The sequence below is a fragment of the Ostrinia furnacalis genome, unplaced genomic scaffold (assembly GCF_004193835.3).
Source record: "Ostrinia furnacalis isolate ACB-3 unplaced genomic scaffold, ASM419383v2 OfSCF0629, whole genome shotgun sequence".
NCBI classification, from domain to species: domain Eukaryota; kingdom Metazoa; phylum Arthropoda; class Insecta; order Lepidoptera; family Crambidae; genus Ostrinia; species Ostrinia furnacalis.
In genome coordinates, this window is record NW_021130868.1 from 243,051 (window position 1) to 265,993 (window position 22,943).

Consider the following 22,943-nt stretch of genomic DNA (forward strand, 5'->3'; position numbering starts at 1 on the left):
GTTTAAACTGACTGTACTGAAAAAAAATTGTACTACGCGAGTGTGGCAAGTGACGTCATAATTTGGCGCATTTAGTAAGGATTCCAAAATGGTATAACACTTTGTAAAATCTTGCTGTAATTGTCGACAATTTTTGTTTATTGGAAATAATCCCGTTTTTAACTTTATCTACCTTGGTTAAAAATATTATTCTAATGTGCCCAAAATGCAAGTTTCTGGCTTAAGTGAGGTGGAGAAGACATTTTAAAAGGTATGAGCGGGACGGAGAGGGCCATCTTACCAAGCAGGGATGTTATGGATATCCGTAACCGTAACCGAAACTATCGGATATCCGAAATAAAAAAANATATCCTTATTATCCCTGTTACCAAGTACAAGGGCAGGCAGAGCAGGTAGTAAAGGCGCGCGCGCACGGGTGACTTTTGTTACAGTATGTCAACTACTAATACTGTCATGGTGACAAAAGTTTCTGTGACTGACTGTACGGTAGTCAGTCACAGAAACTTGAATTTTGGGCACATTAGAATAATAATTTTTAACCAAGGTAGATAAAGTTAAAAACGGGACTATTTCCAAAAAAACCAAAAATTGTCGACAATTACAGCAAGACTTTACCAAGTGTTATACCATTTTGGAATCCTTACTAAATGCGCCAAATTATGACGTCACTTGCCACACTCGCGTAGTACAATTTTTTTTCAGTACAGTCAGTTTAAACTAGGTAAAATTTTTATTTTGATATTTTTTTTGGGAATAATGTATTTTTTTCATCCAAGTTGGAGCAGCTGGTTTTGTAATTTTGATAACAATTTAGAGAAGCATTATTCAGGGTTACATAACAAAAAAAAAATTTGGAAAAAGTGAAGATTTGTGGCAACACGAGCAAAAGGACCGTCACCTGGAGTAGAATTTTTTGTTTTTTTTTAAATGCCTATTATTTTTAAAATATGCCACATAGATTTTTTTTTATATTTTTCTGATAACCAGCACAACTTGCCTCAACACCCAGTTCCGGCTTGACGTTACATTACGGGACACCCTGTATAATTATAATGTAAGAATTCGTGATATAAAGACTAAGGGCCTCAAGAAGATAGCTGGCAGTGGCTCTATAAAGGACATTGTACTTTATGGTAGTCCTTTTGGAGACTTTCATCCATAGAGTATGTTTTGAGTCCGAGAGCTAGCTCCGAGACGGTGCTCTGGAATCGCCACTGGCATTTAAATAATCTGAAATAGCACTCGAGATAATGAACTCTTATCTTACTTTAAGGTGGCTGAGTTTCTTCTGCCACTTCATCTCAGAATCAGCCGGAATGTGTCCTGAAGTGGCCTCAATAGTAAAAGATGAAAAACGGTAGTAAATATTTCTATCGACAACCCACCGGCCCCCATCCCTAAAAGCATTCTGGCAGCTTTAAGTGAGCATTTGGTCCAGTGGCGACCTCTGTGCTTACATCTACAATTCTGAATATATGTAAGGAGAGCTTTTTAAACGCGAGCTTTTTCAGCTGAAGATTAAGGTGAGGATTATCGGTGTTTTAGATTTGGAGAAAGATTTCTGGCGGAAACCGAGGGGAAACTGTGAATAAAGAATCTTTTAAAAGTCGAGTTCTGCTCTTGATACTTTGACGTTCGGATATTTAAGTGCTATAGAAAGCCTGTTCCTTCCAGAATGTCTGAAAGTGGGCTTATTACAATCAAAATTTCAGTAGCAGTGTGAAAATCTGCTTATTTTACTGCTGGGAGTTATAACTAGTAAAGCTGAGAGTAGTACAGATGTGAAGTAATTCGTAATTTATAATCGAGCCAGAAACTTTAAAATTCTCTTTGTTTTTGGACCTTAACATATGGTCATAATATTCAAGATAATATTACTATACAACTTTACCCTGCTTGAGGGCCTATGATGCAATATAAATAGTCCTACATAGGGTGACTTTAATGCTAAGGCTTCCCTCTGTCGTAAAGTATAATCTAGCTATCAGTCAGCTAACAGCTAAATATTACTCAATTCTTAACATGTTTCAATTAAGAAAAGGAATTCCTTCCTTGCATGTCTTCGTTCTCAAATGCATTACTCGCTCTCTTCCTTCGGAATTGCTTCTTTCTCGACATTTCCAAGTGCGACGATTCTACACAAATTAAAACTTGGGTTCACTGGAGTTGCAAAACACGTCCCTCTACAACTCCAAGACATTTCTGAGAAACAATGTTGCGAGGGAGTCTCTAAGGCATTTGTCCCAGTATTTCTAGCTCAAGTAAGCACGAATGTAGGTTCTATATCAATAAAAGAGGCTACTTTGAACTACTAGAAACTAGAAACAATAAAAATATATTTTGAGTTCGATAGTCACTGGTGAGCTGCACTACGTCCAACGTGTTAATAATTGATCGCAAACTGTTCACATTGTCAGCGAGGACTTTCTCTCCCTAGCTTATGACAGCGACAAATAATGAGAGCATTCAGTCACCCACAAGGTATACAAATGAACTCAGACTCACTCAACTTGTCGAGGAGGGCGAATTCGCCGCGAATATCTTCGCGCAAACACGAGCGTATGAATTTTCAACTCGCGCGTGTCTTGTGGGCGCAATGTATTGGCTGCTAATATCTCGCCAACGCGCGTATGAATCTACGCGCGAAAACATTCGCGGCGAATTCGCCCTCATGGATAAAGCGTCATAAAGGTTGCAGGAAGGCGCTGGAAGCAGGCCGCTACCAACTGGCCAATCTGGAAATCATTGGGGGAGGCCTTGGTCCAGCGTGGACGTAATTTAGCTGAAAGGAACTTATGAATTCAATGGGATATCTATCCGAATCCTACACTAATAAAATAAATTCGCAATACAAACTAGGAAAACGTGTGGGTGAAAACTACATAATTATTAATGCCTTCAGGGAAATCCCTGAAAAAATGTGGGTGTTGTAGAATAGCCATTATGTCACAGGCAACGAAGATATATTGCCAATACGCTATATTTAACGTAAAGTTATAAATTAATGTAACACATTTTTAACCACATCGAGGAAGCATTTGGGATGGCTTGGAAGGTTTATTCCACTTTGATCATCCACGGATACGATGCACTAGGTGATCAAAGTGGACTCCAGTTAAATTATTATTTTAGTGTCCTTTGATCACCTACAAACAAATTACATCTCCTCAGAATAATCACATGTCCAATTGTTGTGAGTACAAACATTTTCTTAATAAGCGCTTTAAAATATTTCATGCTGTAAAAAATTGTCTATGGAAACAGTGGAAGTCGAACCTAGGACCTCTGAGTCTGAAGCAGGTGGTCTTCCCAATAGACCACACACTTTCATAATATCCCAAGTACTGTATAAGTAATACAAACTGAAATTTACTAAGCAGAGGATTGAAAATATTAATATCAAACTACCGGCTATATGAACAGTCAACAAAATGAATTCGAATGAGGCGAATACACGATTTCATTAGTATCTTCAAAGCCCCTAATTATCACGTTAATCACAAATAAAGAGACTTAATCTGTAATACACGAGAACACAAAATAGAGGTCATAAAGAGGCTGAAACGAAAGTAGATTCACATCAGGCATTAGTAGAGCCGTCGGTCCGATTGATCGATGTCAGACTAAGTACTAAGGTAACTCGTTATGTCTGACTATGCCCTAAGCTATTGACCTACATCACATAATACTCGTATTTCTGCAGTGATTATTAAAATTTCTTAGCGAATAGAGTAGCTTCTCAAACTAAATTTTAAATAAACAACTTGAAAAAATCGAACTGCCTAAGGCGGGATTGTTTCAAGTTGTTTAATTAAAATGTATGCAGTGATATTTGGATTTTTTTTATTTTCGTGTTAATTACGACACTATTTTACTAATGATTCTCTTGAATCCTTGTATCACGAGCATCATCATTTCGTTAGCAGTCCACTGTTGAATGTAAACCTTCCCCAAAAAGCACCAATAAGCACGATATCTTGCTTTTCAATCAATTAGTTCGTTCCTTCGTTTCAGCCAAATGATGTCCACTGCTGGACAAAGACCTCCCGGATTTTCCTAACGACTGGTCCTGCGCCACCCGCATTCAGGTTCTTCCATCATCCGAGTTTTAATCAATCACTGGCAGTTCTGCTTATGGTCGTTGGTCCGTCGTGCTAGGGGGCGTTTGCCCAGATGTGGTCTTCACACGAGAACCCATTTATCACCATCAGGGTAGTCACACATCATCAGGCCATCCACTCAACCTAATACAGTTAATATTTCATTATTACCTAGCGTATCACATTAAAACCTTTTTAATTAACAATTTTATCTTATTTTCCTCTTTCACTATTCTCACTCTCACACACACAATATTATATTAATAAACTTCTTAATTTTCTGTAAAACGTAAAATGTAAACTGTTTTTGAAGTTTTGTTGTAACATTCATCATTTATACTTTATAGGATGCATGTTGTTAGGTTACAATTTAGTCCATAAGCTTACGTGCTATACAATTTGTGAAACCTAAATTGTAATCTGTTTTGCGTCTTTAATAAAAAAATAAATAAATAAACCTTAAATTATGCCTACATAACCGTTAAACCCCACTTGTAAAAAATGTAAAATAATCTACTGGGTCCATTAAAATTTATACTGTGGCAATGATTCAGTAATTATAACTGCCTTCTTAATATTTGATATTCGTTCTAATTAATAATCCGAAAATGTTTACTGACGAGTACGTCCATAAGGTTTCCAATTTCGTGTAAATTTCAGCGGAGTTCGTTAGAATCAATAATTAAGATGTAACTTTAAAAGCCTTGATGATTTAACCTAATTATAATGTAATAAGAGAACGGAGAAACATCGTTTTGATAGATGAAACATTTCTAATTTGATAGGTTGTTAATATTGTCCTTGAAGTCAATAAGCAACCATCATTATTATTAATTTAATGAGCTACCTTATTTTCTTGTCTTGTCTAATGCCCCATAAAGGCTACCTTTTTTTCTATTTACTATATTTTGAAGTTCATAAGTGCCACTTGTGGTCTAAATTGAATACGTAAGTAAATATTTTTGATTTTGATTTTGACTTTATATGACTTATTTTCAATTAAGGACTCCACCCACCAAGCCCGCCGACGCACGGCCCGCGGCAGCTCGGTGTCTTTCTTTCAATAGAATCACATCGACGACTTGTACTTTCTATGACTTTTCAACTCAGTCTCACACAACAACGTGTCAAATGTCGACGACACATGTCGGCGGATCGTGCATTTGGTGTGTAGACTACATTAGGGTGTCACCAAAATCTCACGCAGATCAGATTTGTAAAAACACTTTTTAAAAGACAATTTGCAGATTGATTTGACTCTTAGATAGTAAACCCTTGAAAAAGGAGGCTGTTTCGTAAAACATGGTGCCATTTAATTAAAACACTTTCTTTTACGGTTTTACAAATATATTGAAACCATGACAGTTCAGTACGACGACAAAAGCAAGAGAGGCAAAAGAAGTCCTAAATAATTAAAAATAAAACGCCGCGCCGCGCACAGATTGGAGCAAGGAGGCTGAACGCCTCAACATCTTCCCGCCTCGTTAAAACGGAAGTTTTAACCCGTGATATCATCGCTGGCAAGTAGAGGGCACAGACGAATTAGGGGTCTCCGTACACTTCCTCTTGTTGTGTTGACGTCGGCCACTCTTGATACACCGTCTGCGCCAGGGAATAGTCTGGTAACACTCCCAAGTCTCCAGTTNAGAAACAAAAGAAGTCCTAAATAATTAAAAATAAAACGCCGCGCCGCGCACAGATTGAAGCAAGGAGGCTGAACGCCTCAACATCTTCCCGCCTCGTTAAAACGGAAGTTTTAACCCGTGATATCATCGCTGGTAAGTAGAGGGCACAGACGAATTAGGGGTCTCCGTACACTTCCTCTTGTTGTGTTGACGTCGGCCACTCTTGATACACCGTCTGCGCCAGGGAATAGTCTGGTAACACGCCCAAGTCTCCAATTCAAGGGAGGGGTGTTGTCTTCTTGCAGCAGGACCAGATCTCCTACATTTAGTCTAGAGGTGTCATTCCGCCATTTGATTCGTTGCTGTAACTCTGCTATGTATTCTTTGGACCAGCGCCTCCAAAAGTGCTGATGAATCTGTTCTAGCCGTGCAAACCTCTTCAGTGAGTGTTCTTTTGCGTTTTTTAGATTTGCTGATGGTATCGACGTTAGAGGTCTTCCAATAAGAAAGTGCCCCGGAGTTAGGGAAAGGAGGTAGTTGGGAGATGATGATAGAGGATACAAAGGACGACTGTTTAATATTGACTCTATTTGGGCAAACAAGGTTGTGATTTCCTCAAATGTGAGGTGACTATTGCCGATTACACGTTTTGCATGATATTTTGCAGCTTTTACCCCGGCCTCCCAGATGCCGCCAAAGTGAGGAGCGTAAGTTGGAGTAAAAATGAATTTAATACCTTCTTGCTTGACTTGCAAAGCCAGATAGAGGTTCTGTGTTATTTTTTATAAAATTACCTACGTCTTTAGCAGCAGCTACAAAATTGCGGCCGTTGTCGCAGAATATTTCAATTGGCTTTCCTCTCCGTGCTATAAACCGTTTTAAAGTCATAACAAAAGATTCCTTAGATAAATCGCTGACACACTCTAAATGTATGCATTTAAATCGTAGGCAAACAAATAAGCATAAATAACATTTTATCACGGCCTTTACGATTCAAAATATAGAATGGACCAGCAAAGTCCAATCCAACGGACAAAAATGGAAAGTCAGGATTAAGGCGTTGGGGTGGTAAATTACCCATTTTAGGGCACAAAGTTTTACCCTGGATGCGTTTGTATCGAACACATTTGTTGTTAGTGCGCCTGGCTAAGTATCTACCATTGACTGGCCAGATGGTTTCGCGCACTGTGGCCAATAGTAATTGCGGACCTGCATGAAAGTTACGTAAATGTTCTCGTTGGAAAATTAACTTGGTTAGGTGATTAGAAGCGTGCAATTATTGTATTGGATGCTTGTTTTCAAATGAATAATGAGAGGCGTCAATTCGTCCACCTACTATTTGTTACTTATCTTAAATTTACATTAACTAAACTCTCACCTCGCTTTCGCTTTAATAAAGAATAGCTAGAGTATGGTTTGGTGACTTCTGATTTTGAGAGATGTCCCAATTCTGCATACTCTTGAATGAACTTTGAATATTCAGATTGCACAGCTGAATTTCTCTTGAACCTTTTCTCTAAATTTATCAAAGTACGTTTCTTCGCGAGAGCGTAAGTGTCTCCCAGGCAGTCGGGAGAATCAACTAGGGGTAGTCTTACACAAAACCTACCCGACCCTGTCCTGTAAGTGTGAGCTACAAAATGATCCTTACATTCTTGCTCGTTATTATTTAAACGTGATTTTGCGGGCAGTTCCTCTAACTCCCAAAATTTAGCCAGTGAATTGTCTAAAACATGCAATGTAGAGTTTGTAATGGCGTGATTACTTTGTATTTGATTTGTGTAAATTGAATTATTGATAGCGCATTTTGACTTTACTGGGCCCGATATCAACCAACCTAATTTTGAACTTCGTAGTTTAGGTCCTGAAGGACATAGAGACGATTCTTCGTTCCCTAATAAGTCCCAAAATAAGTCGGCTCCAATCAGCATGTCGATGGGAGCAGGTCGGTCAAAGGTGGGATCTGCCAGCTGTATATGTTTAGGAATTTTTAGCATATGTTTGTTTATAGGAGCCTTAGGCAGCTCGCTTGTTAGCTCGTTTAGTACGAGACAAGACAAATTTGTATTGAATGGGCTGCATAAAGACTGTATTTTAACAGTGCAGCTTTCTACGACATTGTTAGAATGATTGTTGCCAATACCAATGATTTTGAGTGCGTCTATAGGCGTGGAATGAAGACCTAATTTGCTCTTTAGTGACGTTGTGATGAACGACGACTGGCTACCACAGTCTAGAAGCGCTCTAACCTGCTGGAACGAGCCTGTATTTGTATTGTATACTTTGATTAGGGCTGTGGACAAAATGACTTGAGTGCTTAAATGCTCAGATAAATTAACAACAGCCTCGGATTGGCATAAATTGCTTGTATTATCGCTTGGGTCATGAAGCAAAGTATTGTGACGTTTCTTGCAAATTCTACAGGGCCCTNTTGATACAACACTTTATAGCAAGTAAAGCCTAAAACTAATTATTTCCTTGAATAATTTTAAATAAAAATGCAATTTACGAGTTTTTTTTAGGTTCATTATTTAATTTAAAAAAAATACACTTAATATTGTGTGGTTGGCATACATTTAGTAAGTATGGAAGCTGGAAACATTGAATTTTCAGATACTTCCAGTTTATTCTGTAACCTGTTATTGGTACCGTTTGAAAGAGTTCGTAAAGCACTTTCAGGGTCAGTAACCAGTTTTTCGATATCTTGTATGGTTTAGAAATTATCGAGTGAGATCACTTATCGTTTCCACCCTGTATACCCAGTACTTAAATCGCTGTAGGTGTACTTACTGCCAAATAAAATCAATAGAGCTTTGTTAGATGCTTGCTGATTGCTTTGAAAATCTTAGGACCGTATTAAGTACGACAATGCTCAAAACTCAATATTACGTCACTTACCATCAGGTGAGATACAGACCAAGAGCTTCCTCGTTGTGGTAAAAAAGAAAATCATTCAGTCATAGATTTCATCTTGTGTTGCTATAATGCTTGAAATTGAATCGAGTTCTGTAATACACCTTACATCAATTAGATCTGTACGCACTACGCGTCTACGCACGATCCGAAGCTGAATGTTAGATCGACATTTCTCGGATTCAGACCCAATGCAGTGCGAATTGCCATAAGTTTAACCGTGGACGTCCTAGGACTAATAATGGCAATGATTTTCTACGAACTCATTGACGCCATCGCATCGGCCTCCGGTTCTATGATTACGACTTCAGCTTGCAAATCGTTTGGGCAGTGGTGCGCGATGCATACAGAGGTGTTTATTGATAAAGCTCGTTCGTTTCAGTCAAATGACGTCCACTGCTGGACAAAGGCCTCCCCCAAGGATTTTCACAATGACCGGTTCTGCGCTGCCCGCATCCAGGCTCTTCCCGCGTCCTTCACCAGATCGTCGGTCCACCTTAGTGGGAGGCCTGCATAATCATGCTGCCCTGAGTTGATAAAACTCAATGTGTGTAAATTCGTAAATACTAACCGATAAACTAATTTTAATGTAATGTCCGGCATTTGGGCTCTATCGATTTTAATGCGCTGCATTACGTATACCGCAATAGGCTTGCGTGTAGTTTGGTATAACACTCCACTGGTGGTCTGCGTTCTAAATGGAGTAGAACATTTCATTAATAGATTGCTTTCACATCACTCCCTTGTCTATTTAGTTATGTAGTTAATTTTAAAGACTTTTTGTTAGTATTCTTACATCACTAATTAATGCAACCGCGAATTACTCTTACTAATAGGTAAGTATGCCTATTAACTTTTTCCGCGAAGCCAAAGTTCGCGCACATCTCAAAACCGGAATCTCAACCATTCAAAACCCTGAGCCAATGAATGAATAAACCTGAATTAAAACATTAATATTCCTTTGGACTTCATTAACATTTTAAAATTTATAACTCTCTCTGTTAAAATTATTTGAAAAGCTTCTAATTTTCTTAGCATTTTCTTTTATGTGACAGGAGGCAAACGAGCAGATGGATCACCTGATGGTAAGTCAGGGATCCAAGGCTTTAATTATAATCTTGTCATAAGACGGAGCAAGGACGGTCCATCATCAGGCCAGCCTCTATTATCCATATCCATTGACTTCTCACAGGCCTTTACACCCCCACCTCTATTTCCCGCCACTGAAACTTGTATAGCCTGGCTCTACAGCTCGGCCGCTAATGGAAACCAAGCAGTGTGAATGTGCATACTGCCCTGCTTTGAAAAGAGCCTAGGTTTTTGTCATTGGCTTTTCTTGGCAATTTTTTATGACTACGCCGAAATTTTTTATGGTCCATCTATATACGAGTATTAATGATCTTCTAGGTTCTAAATTAATAATAAAAAGTTATCTTTTATAAAAGCTCTGTTTCCTAGAAAGCCGCAATTCTCAAGATTCTAATAAGTGCGACATCTTACCTTTTACGGGCTGATTTCGCACGTAAAACCATAACTTCGCGAAAGTTATTCAGTTATGTTCGAACAGCCTTGGCTAACAAATAAATATTCATTGAAGGTGAATTTAGTGTCTGTCTGATCATTGGCATTCAGGCGGCTGTAGCAACCTGTTCGGTATGTATAAAACACCATAATTATGTGCCTTCTATCGCGCTGTAAAACGCTGGATTTATAGGCAGTTTGTGCTTATATTCAAAATACGGCGCATTTTGTCTAGCCGAGAGGATATGCTCATTTTTGTTCCTCAGGTGCTGACGGTGAAATTTTTGTGACAAAGAAATAAATAGTTATTGAAATTTCTTAGCGTTAAAAGTCGCATCTCCAACTAAATTATAAATAACTTGAAAAAATCGAACTGCCTAAAGTGGGAATCGAATCCGCGACCTTTCATCCAGTGCCTAAGTAGGTAGCTTAGATGGAAGAGCAGTCGCCCGGCAAGCGAAAGGTCGTGGGTTCATTTCCCACCTTAAGCAGTTCGATTTTTTTCAAGTTTTTTTTTTATAAATGAATAAATGTCATTGATCGATCATAGTTGAAGGTCTTTATGGTACGAGTGTGAGTCGTTAATTTAAGTCCCGTGTTTGTTTTCAGGCTCACCTTAGTAATTACCTACCGTGAACGATTAGAAGTTGATTTTGCTCTGAAGTCATTTTTACACCTATTTCATTGCGTTCTTCTATTTTTATGCTGAAAGGTAAAATATTTCAAAAGAGACAGGCTTAATCAAACATGCGTCGTCTAAATAATTGCCTCTGCCAGAAATCTAACAAGCGCTAAGCAAACTATTAGCGTATTCTCACATTTGTATAAGTAATCACCTTTTAATATTGATTAAGTCAAGAGTGCCTTCATGAATCCTAATCACAATTCATATCAGCTCGAAATATTTTTTATTTAACGCGGCGCCTTTATACTGCAAACAGTACGTCTTTATTATTTCCCGAGAAGTTTGGGTAGACTATTACAAAGTATGACAAGTGGCCCCGGATGCGTTTGATACGTGATAGCAGGGACTGTGCCTTACTTGAGCGCCATTTCCATGCCGTACACGAACAATACTTGATTTGTTATTTTGACTAATACACTGTTTATTATTTCCCCCCTCTGAATTATGGGATCAAGTCGAGAGCGTCGCACTAAAAAGACTGCATTGTAATCTCTCTTCGCGTTACCAGATGGCGTTAGAAACAATTCGGAGTCACAAAACGCACCGCGTGCTACGAACCAACAAAATATTTTCGATAAAGCCAAGTTATTAGCATAAATTAATTTTTAAACGGCCACCTATTCAACGTGACCTCGAGATATTGCTCTATGTAGGTACCTAACAGTTCTATAAACAAATTCATGGTCACCGCTGCGCTTTGGCCGCGTGTGTGTGCGTCCGTGAACGTCGCACTACGCACACGCGTGTCACGTTGCGTGTACCGAATCCCACACTACTAGGGTCACCAATAATATTTCAGAGTTCATCAGGACCTACTGCAATAGTACTAAACGTACCTATGTAAAGTATTGCCTTGAAAAATGATTTTCAAAAAGAATTAAAAACTATTTTGTACCAAAAGCATAGGAACGCTTTATAAATTTTTATACGGGCCATCTCCCATCAGAAATTAAATTAGGGTGTGTTTCTTATAAAAACTAGACGCCGGTTTTCTATTCACTCAAGTATAAAGTATTATTCACGAAAAAAGTAGAATCTTCCGTCGTCGACGTTCAAAATTCTAACTCTACATCCAAGAATAGTATTGTATTAAGCTTTCAGTAATTTTAATTGTATCTCGCTATGTTATAGACGTTAAATGTTTCATGAAACTGTTTTGTAAGTACTCTGATATATCTGGTAGCCCTACGTCCCACGCACACACGTGAAATAATCCTTGACAACTCAACTCACACTCGGAGCAATAAATAACGCAGTTAGTTGCGTGTTCCACGTAGATAGATTCGGCTTATTTTGCATAGAATTATTCGGTTGCTACTATGTATCTTGAATTTAATTGCACGTTTAGCTTCCGACAGCAATGTCTATTTGACGATAAGTCACGATTTTTTTCAGCCAGAAAGTATAAAGCTTTTAATCAAGTGGGCAGGTACATTAATTAAATTACGTTCCTTTAGATCGTTGATTTATTCATCCGCTATTTAAATGCAAAAGGCTCACCTCATGTTGATCTAAAAGAGCCAAATATAAAAGCCATTAATGCCTATGATGACCTTAACATGCAGTTGATTTCCGCAGTACATACAAACTGATGCCGTCACGCACTCTACAAGTAGATGATGTTTGTGCATGTGTGAGTGTGTTTTTTGTAACTAGTGTTGTGACGTCGTAACTCCGCAGAGCGAAACTAGATGGCGGTGATTGTTGGGATCGTTAGTTCAGCTTGCGTTTCTTAGATGCGTTTCAGCTGAACTGAATAGAGCGCGTATATTATAGATAATAGCTGTGATGCGCGCGGGGCGCTCTTGGGAGGGACGGCCCAATTTGAAACGCGGCCTGCCCATTACACAATGAATTTATAGCCGCATACGACTGACACATATTGCGTGCATGACATGTACGCACGGCTGGAATGTTTCGGCAATTAGGTACTTAGCGGTGGAGCTGACAATTTGGCGCCCAAATCCAAGATTTGACAACGGTACAAGATTTACTTAATCGCCGATAGATTAACGATTGACACTGGCGGCGTGGTTGGATTCATTTGTTTCCTAATACATTTACACGATGTTAATTGCTTTGCATAAAGAAATCATCAATTTTAGTGAACAAAGTGTTAATTAGCAGAACAATCGATCTTCTTTGTAATAGGTACTACTGGACTAAATAAAGACTAGACTTTGGATCTAGCCTACAAGGAAGCAATAACATAGATCTTGTTTTTAAATGACGGTAAAACTGCAGTCCGCTCCTGAAATTTTAAAGTTCGATTTATGTTTGGCCGCGATCCAAATTGACCGGTCGTTTTGTGTAATTTGGCAAATGAAACGTCTCTATCCCTAGGCACCTGTCGTCATAGAGTTCATTTCGCAAGTTCAAACGCCATGCTTTGTTTTAGAAACGGAGTTTGTTATACATGGAAGGTTTTTAGTTTACGTCAGTGAAGTACAAGGCGAAGGGCAAGGCCGGTGTCGATTTATTCGACTCAGTCGATCGACATTGTAACGATTGAACTTGATTTTTCGTTACGCCCTTTACGATTGGCCGCAATATGCACACAGCCTTAATTAGGCACAACAACCAATCGACTTCCTTTTACTTTAACTCCAAATATTCTCGCACTAAAATCCTGGTAACATTTATCTACTTCCTAACATTATCCGACTTAATTCAATCGAATATATCCAATCATCTATTCGAAATCAACTTTTATTTGCAACGAAACTGGTTTTTCGGGTTTCTGTATTACAAAGGCGTACTGTGAGGGTAGGATAATAAAGAGAATGCTTGGAGCATCGAGGTCCGCCTTTGTGCTCCATCTTGCCTACCTACAAGTACATTACAATTGGTTGGCGCATTGTCCTTCGTATTCGGGCCTACGCTTCCTTCGCACACCAGGGATTCCGATAAGTATGGAATCAATGTAAGTACGTCGAGAATTCGTCTTCGTTGATTACGAGGATATATACAGATGAAATGATTGAATGGAAAGTTTTGGTATAGCTAACGTAGAAGAACTATTGTTATTAATTTATTGAAACTTACGAATATTATATCCACATTAAATATTCAAATTATATTAAAAGACTACCTTGAATAAAAGGTATTGATTTTCTGGGATGTGTCAAGGAAGTGTTATGTACTTATGTTTCACATAATTATTAGCTCGTAAACCGCGATTGAAACTATAGTCTATACCCATACAGAAATTCAGATAGATTACTGTAGATAAATCATACTGATATACAGGTATAGGACAGGTACTATCGGAACGCAAACCTACTTGATAGGTGCTGCATTTAATTATGCTATAAAAGCAATATTTTTAAAACTACCAATATTGCAGTAACAGTAAACAGTAAAAAAATAGTACGTTAGCCGCGCTTGAGTGGAGATAAGAAGAATTATCTACAGATAAAAGTAACTCAGTGATAAAACTACTACAAAAGTACACTTCCTGACCTATGGCAAGAGGTGCAATAAAAATAACCATTAAAAAGTAACAAAACCGTAATTAAAGACATAAATTGCGTGGTACAGTTGGCAGGACATAAAACTCTACATTTTAGTTGTAAAATAACACTTATTGCCAGTAAATAAGATGCCCCAATGGTTAGCTTGATGTGCCGGTGTTTGTACATCTTTGAGCCACTAATCCTTATCACGTGCTACCAAAATAGCGTAATTTTCATTTCGACAATTTGAAGACAGTAGAATTTCAAGTTTAACGTTTTTGTATGAATGAGATCATTGGCTAACAACAACTTACATAAAATTTTTGAACTATGTCACCTGTAAAACATAATTCTTAATACTCTTTAGAAAGTAGAAACATGAAATATGAACATGAAAAGCTGCGCTAAAAACCAGCTTCTCGACATGGCGCTTGCTATGTCGCGGATATAGCTGAGCGGACGCCACTTTAGCATAGTTTATAGTTTAATGTTATAAGTATGTATGTACTGTATTTTTATTTTATTTTTTTCTTTGCTGAATAAAGTGTTCTTATTCTAAAAGAAAATCCAGTAAAATCCAAAAATTCTGGAGCTATCGTTAATGGATTATTAAAACCACTACGCAAGACCTAAATAGTGTATTTCTCGTCTTCGGGAACCTATCACGATATCACTTATCACACTTCAATATGCCTTTTAGTCTTACGCCCGTATTCACAAAAGATGCTTGCCTAAGTGAAGCAGAAAATCGAACGCACGGCGTTGAATAGAGCACTGTGATTGGTTCGTGTGACACCCTGTGCGTTCACGTGCAATGTGTGTAGTAGTAATGTTTGTGAATACGGGCTTTAGACTATAATATATCTTATGAAATTGACGTACATTCTTCAGCCCACAAGCCCAGCATCCGCCATTTTGTATCGCGCATCATAGTTTCCTTGAATAATTTGACTAATGCAAAAGACATGGTACCACCGATGGCTGCTTTGGGGCCACACACGGAAACCTCCCGCGGCCCAAGGCCATACAACCAGTTTTGCCGGTACCTTTATAAAACCAAGCTGGTCCGATGACTACCATAGATGTACACCAAAATATTATCAGCCGATTATACTTCTGTCACGTACGATATTAAGATTGATCTCATTCAGATGTAAAGTGTGTATTGTACTTTATATCAACTTTTTACTTTGACACTATTTGTGATGGCTCTGAAAGTTTTGTAAACAAATAGGAAAACTAGTATTTGGACAGTTGTATATCTTATGAATATCTTGGAGGTCATATTTAAAGTGTTTTTCGGTTTTTACAGGAAAATAATTATTGTATCTCGTTCCGCAGGTGGTCGTGTTTATGTTAAGAACAAAAAAAGCTATATTATTTATAAATAGCTATGTGCATACGGTCTACTTGTGATAATAGCATTTTTAACAGGCCCTTTAAAATTAGTCTAGCATTTACAAAACGACGTATTTAAAAAATTGATTAATCCTAAGACAAGAGTTTTGAGAGTCGATAATTTTTTTTTCATTTATTATCATTTTACAAATGAAGTTCTTAAACATTAACACAATTTATTGCATTGGCATTTACGAGTCTCTGATTAAAAAAATACTGGGAAACTGTTTCGGAAAGCCATAACGTATCCATTGTAGTGGATATTGTTTTTATTTTGAGTTTTGACTAAAATCAGTTATACACCCTTAATCTTTATTGCATCGATCGTTAGGATCAGTTATAAGGATGAAATCTTCTCTAAAAAACTTGATAAATCAAATGAAAGGGAAGCCACCCTGTATATTTTATCTATAAAGACTTACTGATACATAAATATAGTTGTAAACCTTTCCCTATTTGAACCGCAAACCCTCTATGTTCAAATTTCGATGGAAAATTCCCGATGCAATAACGTCATTAATTACACAAAGGGCCTTTTGGGAAATAGGTCAAGGAGTGTCGACGACAAACGAAACAGTTTTATACTATTATAGGCAGTACAATACGGACAATACTGAGCTGACAAAGGCATGGGGAATGCTATAAGTAGTATTTTTACAGATTGAACTTTAGGCGGTTAGTTATAGAGAGAGACGCCCGTATTCACAAACATTACTATGAGGTCTCACAGTGCGCGTCAACGCACAGGGTGCCACACGAACCAATCACAGAGCTCTATTCAACGCTGTGCATTCGATTTGCTGCTTCACTTAAGCAAGCATCGTTTGTGAATACGGGCGAAAATAACTTCGAAAAAATTTGAGGACAATGGAGATATTTTTACATAATGCAAAGCATTTTATTTCTGAGCAAAATAAGTATATGCCAGCATGTACCTCGAAAATATCTTACTCAATATTGTGACGATGGAGTCATTAACATTAACATCTGTTTAGCACGTTCCCTCCCAACTTCCTGACAGTGAATAGCAACGAAAAAATTAGCCTCATAATTTTCCTTACAGCAATCGCAATAAGGGCGATGCGATTAAAAAGCTACCAGGATAATCCGACGGCTGTATCATAACTATTGCCCAACTGTTGCTACCAGAGTATGGGACATGCTCATGATTGATTACTCGGTGACTTTCGGCAAACGTTACAGTATCTTTAGTCGCTAGGTAGCCTTATTATGTTCGTTATTAGTATATTCTAAGGCCGTCTACTAACAAAATCACTTTCAAATCCTCTGGGTACTATTAGGGCTAACGAATTGATCAACTTAAAGTACTTAAATCCTTTTGCAGATTGGAGAAATGGTCGCTAGTAATTATGCTCTTGAATGGTGTATTAGATTTGTAATTTATGAATAAATGAAATAAATTGTTTACAAAAGAAGTTAAGAACAGATTCTGCAAAAAGCTTCTCTTTGAAAAGTAGTTTTAAAGTCTTTTAAGAATACATAAGCAAGAAAAACGGTCGAGTGTGTTGCAAATATTTTGCATGTGCAATTTCGTAGCACGCTACGAGTTTCGTAGACCGTAGCTGCATATGCTACGGTGCATCGGTGCAACGTAGCGTCGTAGTATAAATATTTATGCGTTTCGTAGCCGTCTTTTAAGTTATTCATTTACGTATTTGTTATTGGTTACTTTTATATATTTTTTAGGTTGTTAAGTACATTATATTTAAATTAATTGTGTATAATGTATTATGCTTTTTAGTTGTTAACAGTGGATTTTTTTAGTTTCCTCGTTAAATCGTAATTTTCTTTTTTAGAAGTGTACTTATTTTAACATCTTCTATGCTAATTATTAGAATTATTTTTTACTATTGTTTTCACTCACATTATACACACATCCAATTACTTATTTACTAAATTATTTGTAAAAACACGGTATTAATTTCGGCCCAAAACGCGACATTCAAACAACATCGCTTCTTTTACTCCAAAATATCAGCAGGAAAAGAACATGGGAAATCTCTGTCAATTCTTCGTAGATTAGCTAATAAGATGTTGACAATTATGATTCTCACGATGCTCATTAGGTTCTCTCATAGCGCCGACGAAACCCAATTTTCTACTATATGCGCACGGCCAGAACGCAGGAATGAAAATAAACGCGCATCGGTCGTCGGCCGGCGGTTCTCACGCGTGTTATGTCACGCCTAGGGTTGCCAGGTCCAAATTATGTGCTTCATTTGGCCGGACATTTTACGCTAAAAGCCGGATATGTGACGAGGGGACGGGAGGGGGGTTGTAATTAGTGTTGGTAAAAATTTAATAACAATATCTGGCAACCCAAAAGCGTTGTATGCTCTATGGCCCCTCTTTATGGTCTGTTTTTCCTACCATTCAAGTGTGTGCACATGGTTGTAATATTATCTTCGCAATAAATAGAAATTCACTGAAGTTAAGTGTCTTTTGTACCTGCCGCATCACTCTGTTCAAGTGTCATAGTCACGACACGAGTGAGTACTATAATCATCAGTTGCCCAACATCCTCCTGAAGCGTGCGCTTCATATTATTCTGTGGCTCGACTTTCGACTGGCGCAGAAAATCGGACAGGCCGACCAAGACAATATTTGTCCGGACAAGTCCGTAAAAAGCCAAACATGTCCGGCAGCCGGACACCTGGCAACCCTAGTCACGCCGGCTGCGTTGGCGCATGTAGGTACAATCGCCAGCAGATATGAACGACGTACTTATTTGTAAAATAGTCTCTTTTACAACTACTTTAAATGCCACTTTAACTTTGTAGATGTGCTGTCATCTGTACATCTATTTCACTGAAATACATTTGGCCAACTCGGAAATAACACGAAAATGTACTCAATAAGAGCTCAATATTATTTCACATTGTATTCAAAGATTTATTTACAAACAAATAGTTTCAATGTTAGTTTGTGCTTTCCAAAATTGAAGTTTGTCAATTTGTAGGTACTGACGCGATTAAATATTATCAGACGATTTTAAAAGCCTGTAAAGTTTGTTACCAGGATAGAGAAAAGACCTCAGAATATAATAAAATAATTGCAGCGAACTATTCGAGTAAGTGTTTGGTAATTATAGCCTTTGTGTGTGGGCTAGTGCATTAGGTTTTTTGTTTACAAAAATATACCTAGCGAGGTAACATTTATTGATTTAGAAATCTTCAATAGTTTTAGATTTCAAGACCTATTTTTTCAACTGCAAAAACGTGTGTTCAGTAGCTACTGCGCAGTTGTAGATTGATGGACGCGAGGTACTTGCTTTCGGAAAAATGGACAGTGTCCAGTTTTTCGTCGCTTTTCTACAATAATTGTCATGATTTTGAATTATTCTATCGCTACTTCTAACATAGTCCATGTTAGATAGAATACTGATAAATTTTAAATCAGTTTGGGAAAGACAGTTGAAAAGAGAGACGCCCCAAGCTGTGATTCGTGAGTGTTTTTAGATGTTCAGTATCAGCTGTAGGAATATGGATTTTCTCTCTGTAAAATGCTATGCTCTTTGGATACCACCATTCTAGCTTTCCAGATGTGGGAGCAATTTTGTAACACACCAAGTGCTTAATGCGTTTCGATAGTAATTAACTGATTTGTTGAGTAAATTGTGTCCAAATCGAAAAGCAATGCAATCTATTTTTTGCGTGCGTTTTAAAATAAAAGATCGCCAGCGGTAATCGACCGCGTTGTCTATGAGTAAGCATGACTCAAATAGTTTTATTTGAAAACAACTGCATGCTGATTTGAAGCAGATTTTGTTCTTAGAAACGTTTTCCGTGTACCTCCAGGAATAGTGTTGAGATTTGTATGCCTTATCTTCTTCCGTGTTTTATATTTTTTTTATTAAAAAATGCTTTATGTGACTATACTTTGACCAAATCAAAAATGCTTTATCTGACTATACCTACTTTGACCAAATTCTAATGTGCCTGTAGTCCTGTAATTACTTTCATCTTGAGTTTTAACGCCACATTTTTAAGTATATCATTTTTCACTGTGAATTGTGCCATCTCTTCTGTAAGAAAGTGTTTATCTAATCTATATTTTTTAACATAATATTTTCTCTACAAAATCTGTCCTTATGTCAAAGTATGGTAAGTCTGTGGACGTATAATAACTTGGTCCTTTTAATTTTTTTTTGCAACTAATTTAGTTACTTGCTTGTTAAAAAAGTATGTAGGTATGTTAAATATATGACATTGTTATTGGTGTGTCATTTAACGTCATTCAACAAACGTCATCACGTAATTTTGTTATTCGAAATAGTTCGCTGCGATGACTGCGACATAACACGCTGCGCGAGCGCAGATGAGCATAATCGCAACAGTAAAGTGTGATTGACACTGCCTGGTTTGCGTACTTGTGTGAGTTATAAAAGTGTATTTTGTTATTGTTTTTCTAAACTATACTAGGTTTTAGTTATGTTTAGGCACCTACTGGTGTCGTGAATGCAATAGTAACTTACCTGTTACATTTTTCGCCTCAATAACTTGCGGTGAATTTTGACCTTGATAAGATTTGACCTTGGAGAATGATATGGTTTAGGTCTTTAGTTTCAACATCATCCTCATTTCAGCCACAGGACGTCCACTGCTGAACATAGGCCTCAATGACTTCCACATCGCACGGTTGGTAGCGGCCTGCATCCAGCGCCTTCCTGCTACCTTTATAAGGTCGTCGGTTCACCTTGTGGGTGGACGTCCCACGCTGCGTTTTCCGGTACGCGGCCTTCATTCCAGAACCTTGCTGCCCCATCGACCCCATCTTTAGTTTAATGAAGATGAAAATAAAAAGATGGAAGTAACTATTTGTTTCTGAAATCAATAAGTCCTAATTTAATTAGAATTGAGCATTTGAAATGTCATTTTCCGTAACCAATTAGACTGAAATCAAATCTCTTGTCGATCGTTCCCTTTGTCATTAGAGTTTCACTTCACTTTAGCAGCAATAAAATATTCAGACAATGGACTTCACCTTTAATTTCTGTGAAATATAGACATGATTTTATCACAATGCTGTAACATATACATTTCTATGTATTCTGCATACATTTTTGATAACTCTCAGACAGACAATAATAAAACGTTTTATAATATTTGAAAGGAATCGCATTTACAAATTTTTAATTGTCTGTTTCTTGCGTTTTAGATACTGTTTTGAAATATACTTTTATTTGTTTAAAAATCACTATTATGATTTCAGTTCTTTGTTTCTATACGGTCATTGTGTGTGATTTAAAACTGCCTAATATAGTGACTTCAGATCACCATGATCTTTTGAAAATATTTGAAAATGTCTGACATTTAGCGATTTTCTCGTGAAGTTGCCTACATTATTGTCCCGAAAAACTGAAAGGGCTCGACTAATTCTTGAATCGATTGTTACAACAAGATCAATCGTTTAAAACGATTTTGCGTCACATTAAATTCGACTCTACGAATAGGCGTTCTATTCGAAACATGCACGTTAAAATTGTGCACGGATACAACTACGGCTGGCAATATTGGCGGTTATTTTTGGCGAATGCCTCCTAGGCAGTGTTTGACACATGCTGCAGACAAAGCACATTGTGCGGGGTCAACGAACCCCTCCAAATTACACTCACGTGCATATGCCTGATGGTTTGCATGTGCGGATTAAAAAACTGTAACTAGATTTAGCCTAGGCGCAGACCATCGATTTTTCGTCGGCCGATAGTTTAGTCGGGCAGTTGATCAGTATGGGCATGTATGGAAGTGCGTACATTACACCGATTTGATTTAGCCGATTCTTCATCTATACTTATAATAAATCTGTAGAGAGGTCAATTCTGTACATGAAATATATTTTCAAAATAACTATCAGGGGGTGATTAGTGATCGATACTGATGCCAAAAATGCAATCAGTAAAATTTTTGTCTGTCTGTCTGTCTGTCTGTCTGTCTGTATGTTCCTTATAGAAACAAAAACTACTTGACGGATTTTAACGAAACTTGGTACAATTATTCTCCATACTCCTGGGCAGGTTATAGGATACTTAGGAATTCCCACGGGAACGGGCATTAGCGGGAAAATCCTTTTGTATAAAAAATCTAAACCGCTTAAGTTAGACGCTTGAAATTTGGCATGCAGGTACCTTAGTAAACTTAAAGCTTATTTACAACAGGATATTGCGAAATTCCAACGGGAACGGGAGTTAGCGGGAAAAAACATTTGTATGAAAAAATCTAAACCGCATAAGATAGATGAAGGGGGTAAAACGGGATCCACGCGTACGAAGTCGCGGGCGGCCGCTAGTACAAATTAAAATCGGGCCCAACTATCGGCCAACTAAGAATCGGTGATCTGCGCCTAGTCTTATAGATTTGCATCGAGTTGGTACGCGATGTGGGTATTTTTGTGCGGAGAAATGTGTTGCTTACCTATTTATCATCTTCACTTCTTAGTATAAACAAATATTATCAAGTTACTGTTAATTAATTTAATGGTAGGAAAAATACCAAGTATTATTTTGGCAACTTCCGAAATGAACTCAAATTGTAGGTTTTCATTTATTCTATAGCACTTTGAAAGTTTTTATAGAGTTAGACTAATAGTTTGGCTTCCTCATCGATTTATTTATTTTCTTGCAGCTTCGTCCTGTGAAATACAAAGTCTTTTCGATTTGTTGGGAACTGTGTAAAAAAATGGCCGCGTAAGACGTTGCTCGGAAACAGTGTAATTTTCTATTTAAATATTAATGTTCTTATCATGTCAGCCTTCTCAAAATTACGAAAAATTGTCATAGAAACAATTTGATCTCTACAATATTAATGGAGATATCGAATAGACACGTCAAGTTGTGAATTCTAATTTGTTAAGTGTTAATGATATGCCGGATGCGTATGGAGTGTTTGACCCCTGTTTCTACGATCGATAGGAGTACCTCAGGGGTCAAGTTCAAGATGATACGCACTGTTTTTTGGACATTGCACATGATTAATTTATTTGTCGGTTTCACGTCTTGTTTCATAATTGTTTATTTAATTTACTGCGAATGTGAAATGAAAAATGTAAAGTGGGGTCTAACTGTGGGCAACATCGACGATGTTCGACTCAATACTGTATGTTTATTGCTCTTTGATACTCATTATTGGCAACATTGAATTTACTTAAGTAATTACGTATTTCTAAATTATCCAAGAGTGGATTTTAAATATTTTCTATAGAATCTGAAAGGAAATACTTCAATGCTTAC

The 22,943-nt window shown here is 37.5% G+C and overlaps 1 protein-coding gene across 1 annotated transcript; it reads right to left on the reverse strand.

Moving 5' to 3' along the window:
* Positions 1–5,753: 5,753 nt before the first annotated feature.
* LOC114366361 (uncharacterized) lies at positions 5,754–6,501 on the reverse strand (the record flags this gene model as incomplete). The annotated part of the gene is made up of 1 exon (XM_028323222.1): positions 5,754–6,501. A coding segment is annotated over one exon (645 nt), but the record flags the coding sequence as incomplete, so codon positions are not given.
* Positions 6,502–22,943: the final 16,442 nt, after the last annotated feature.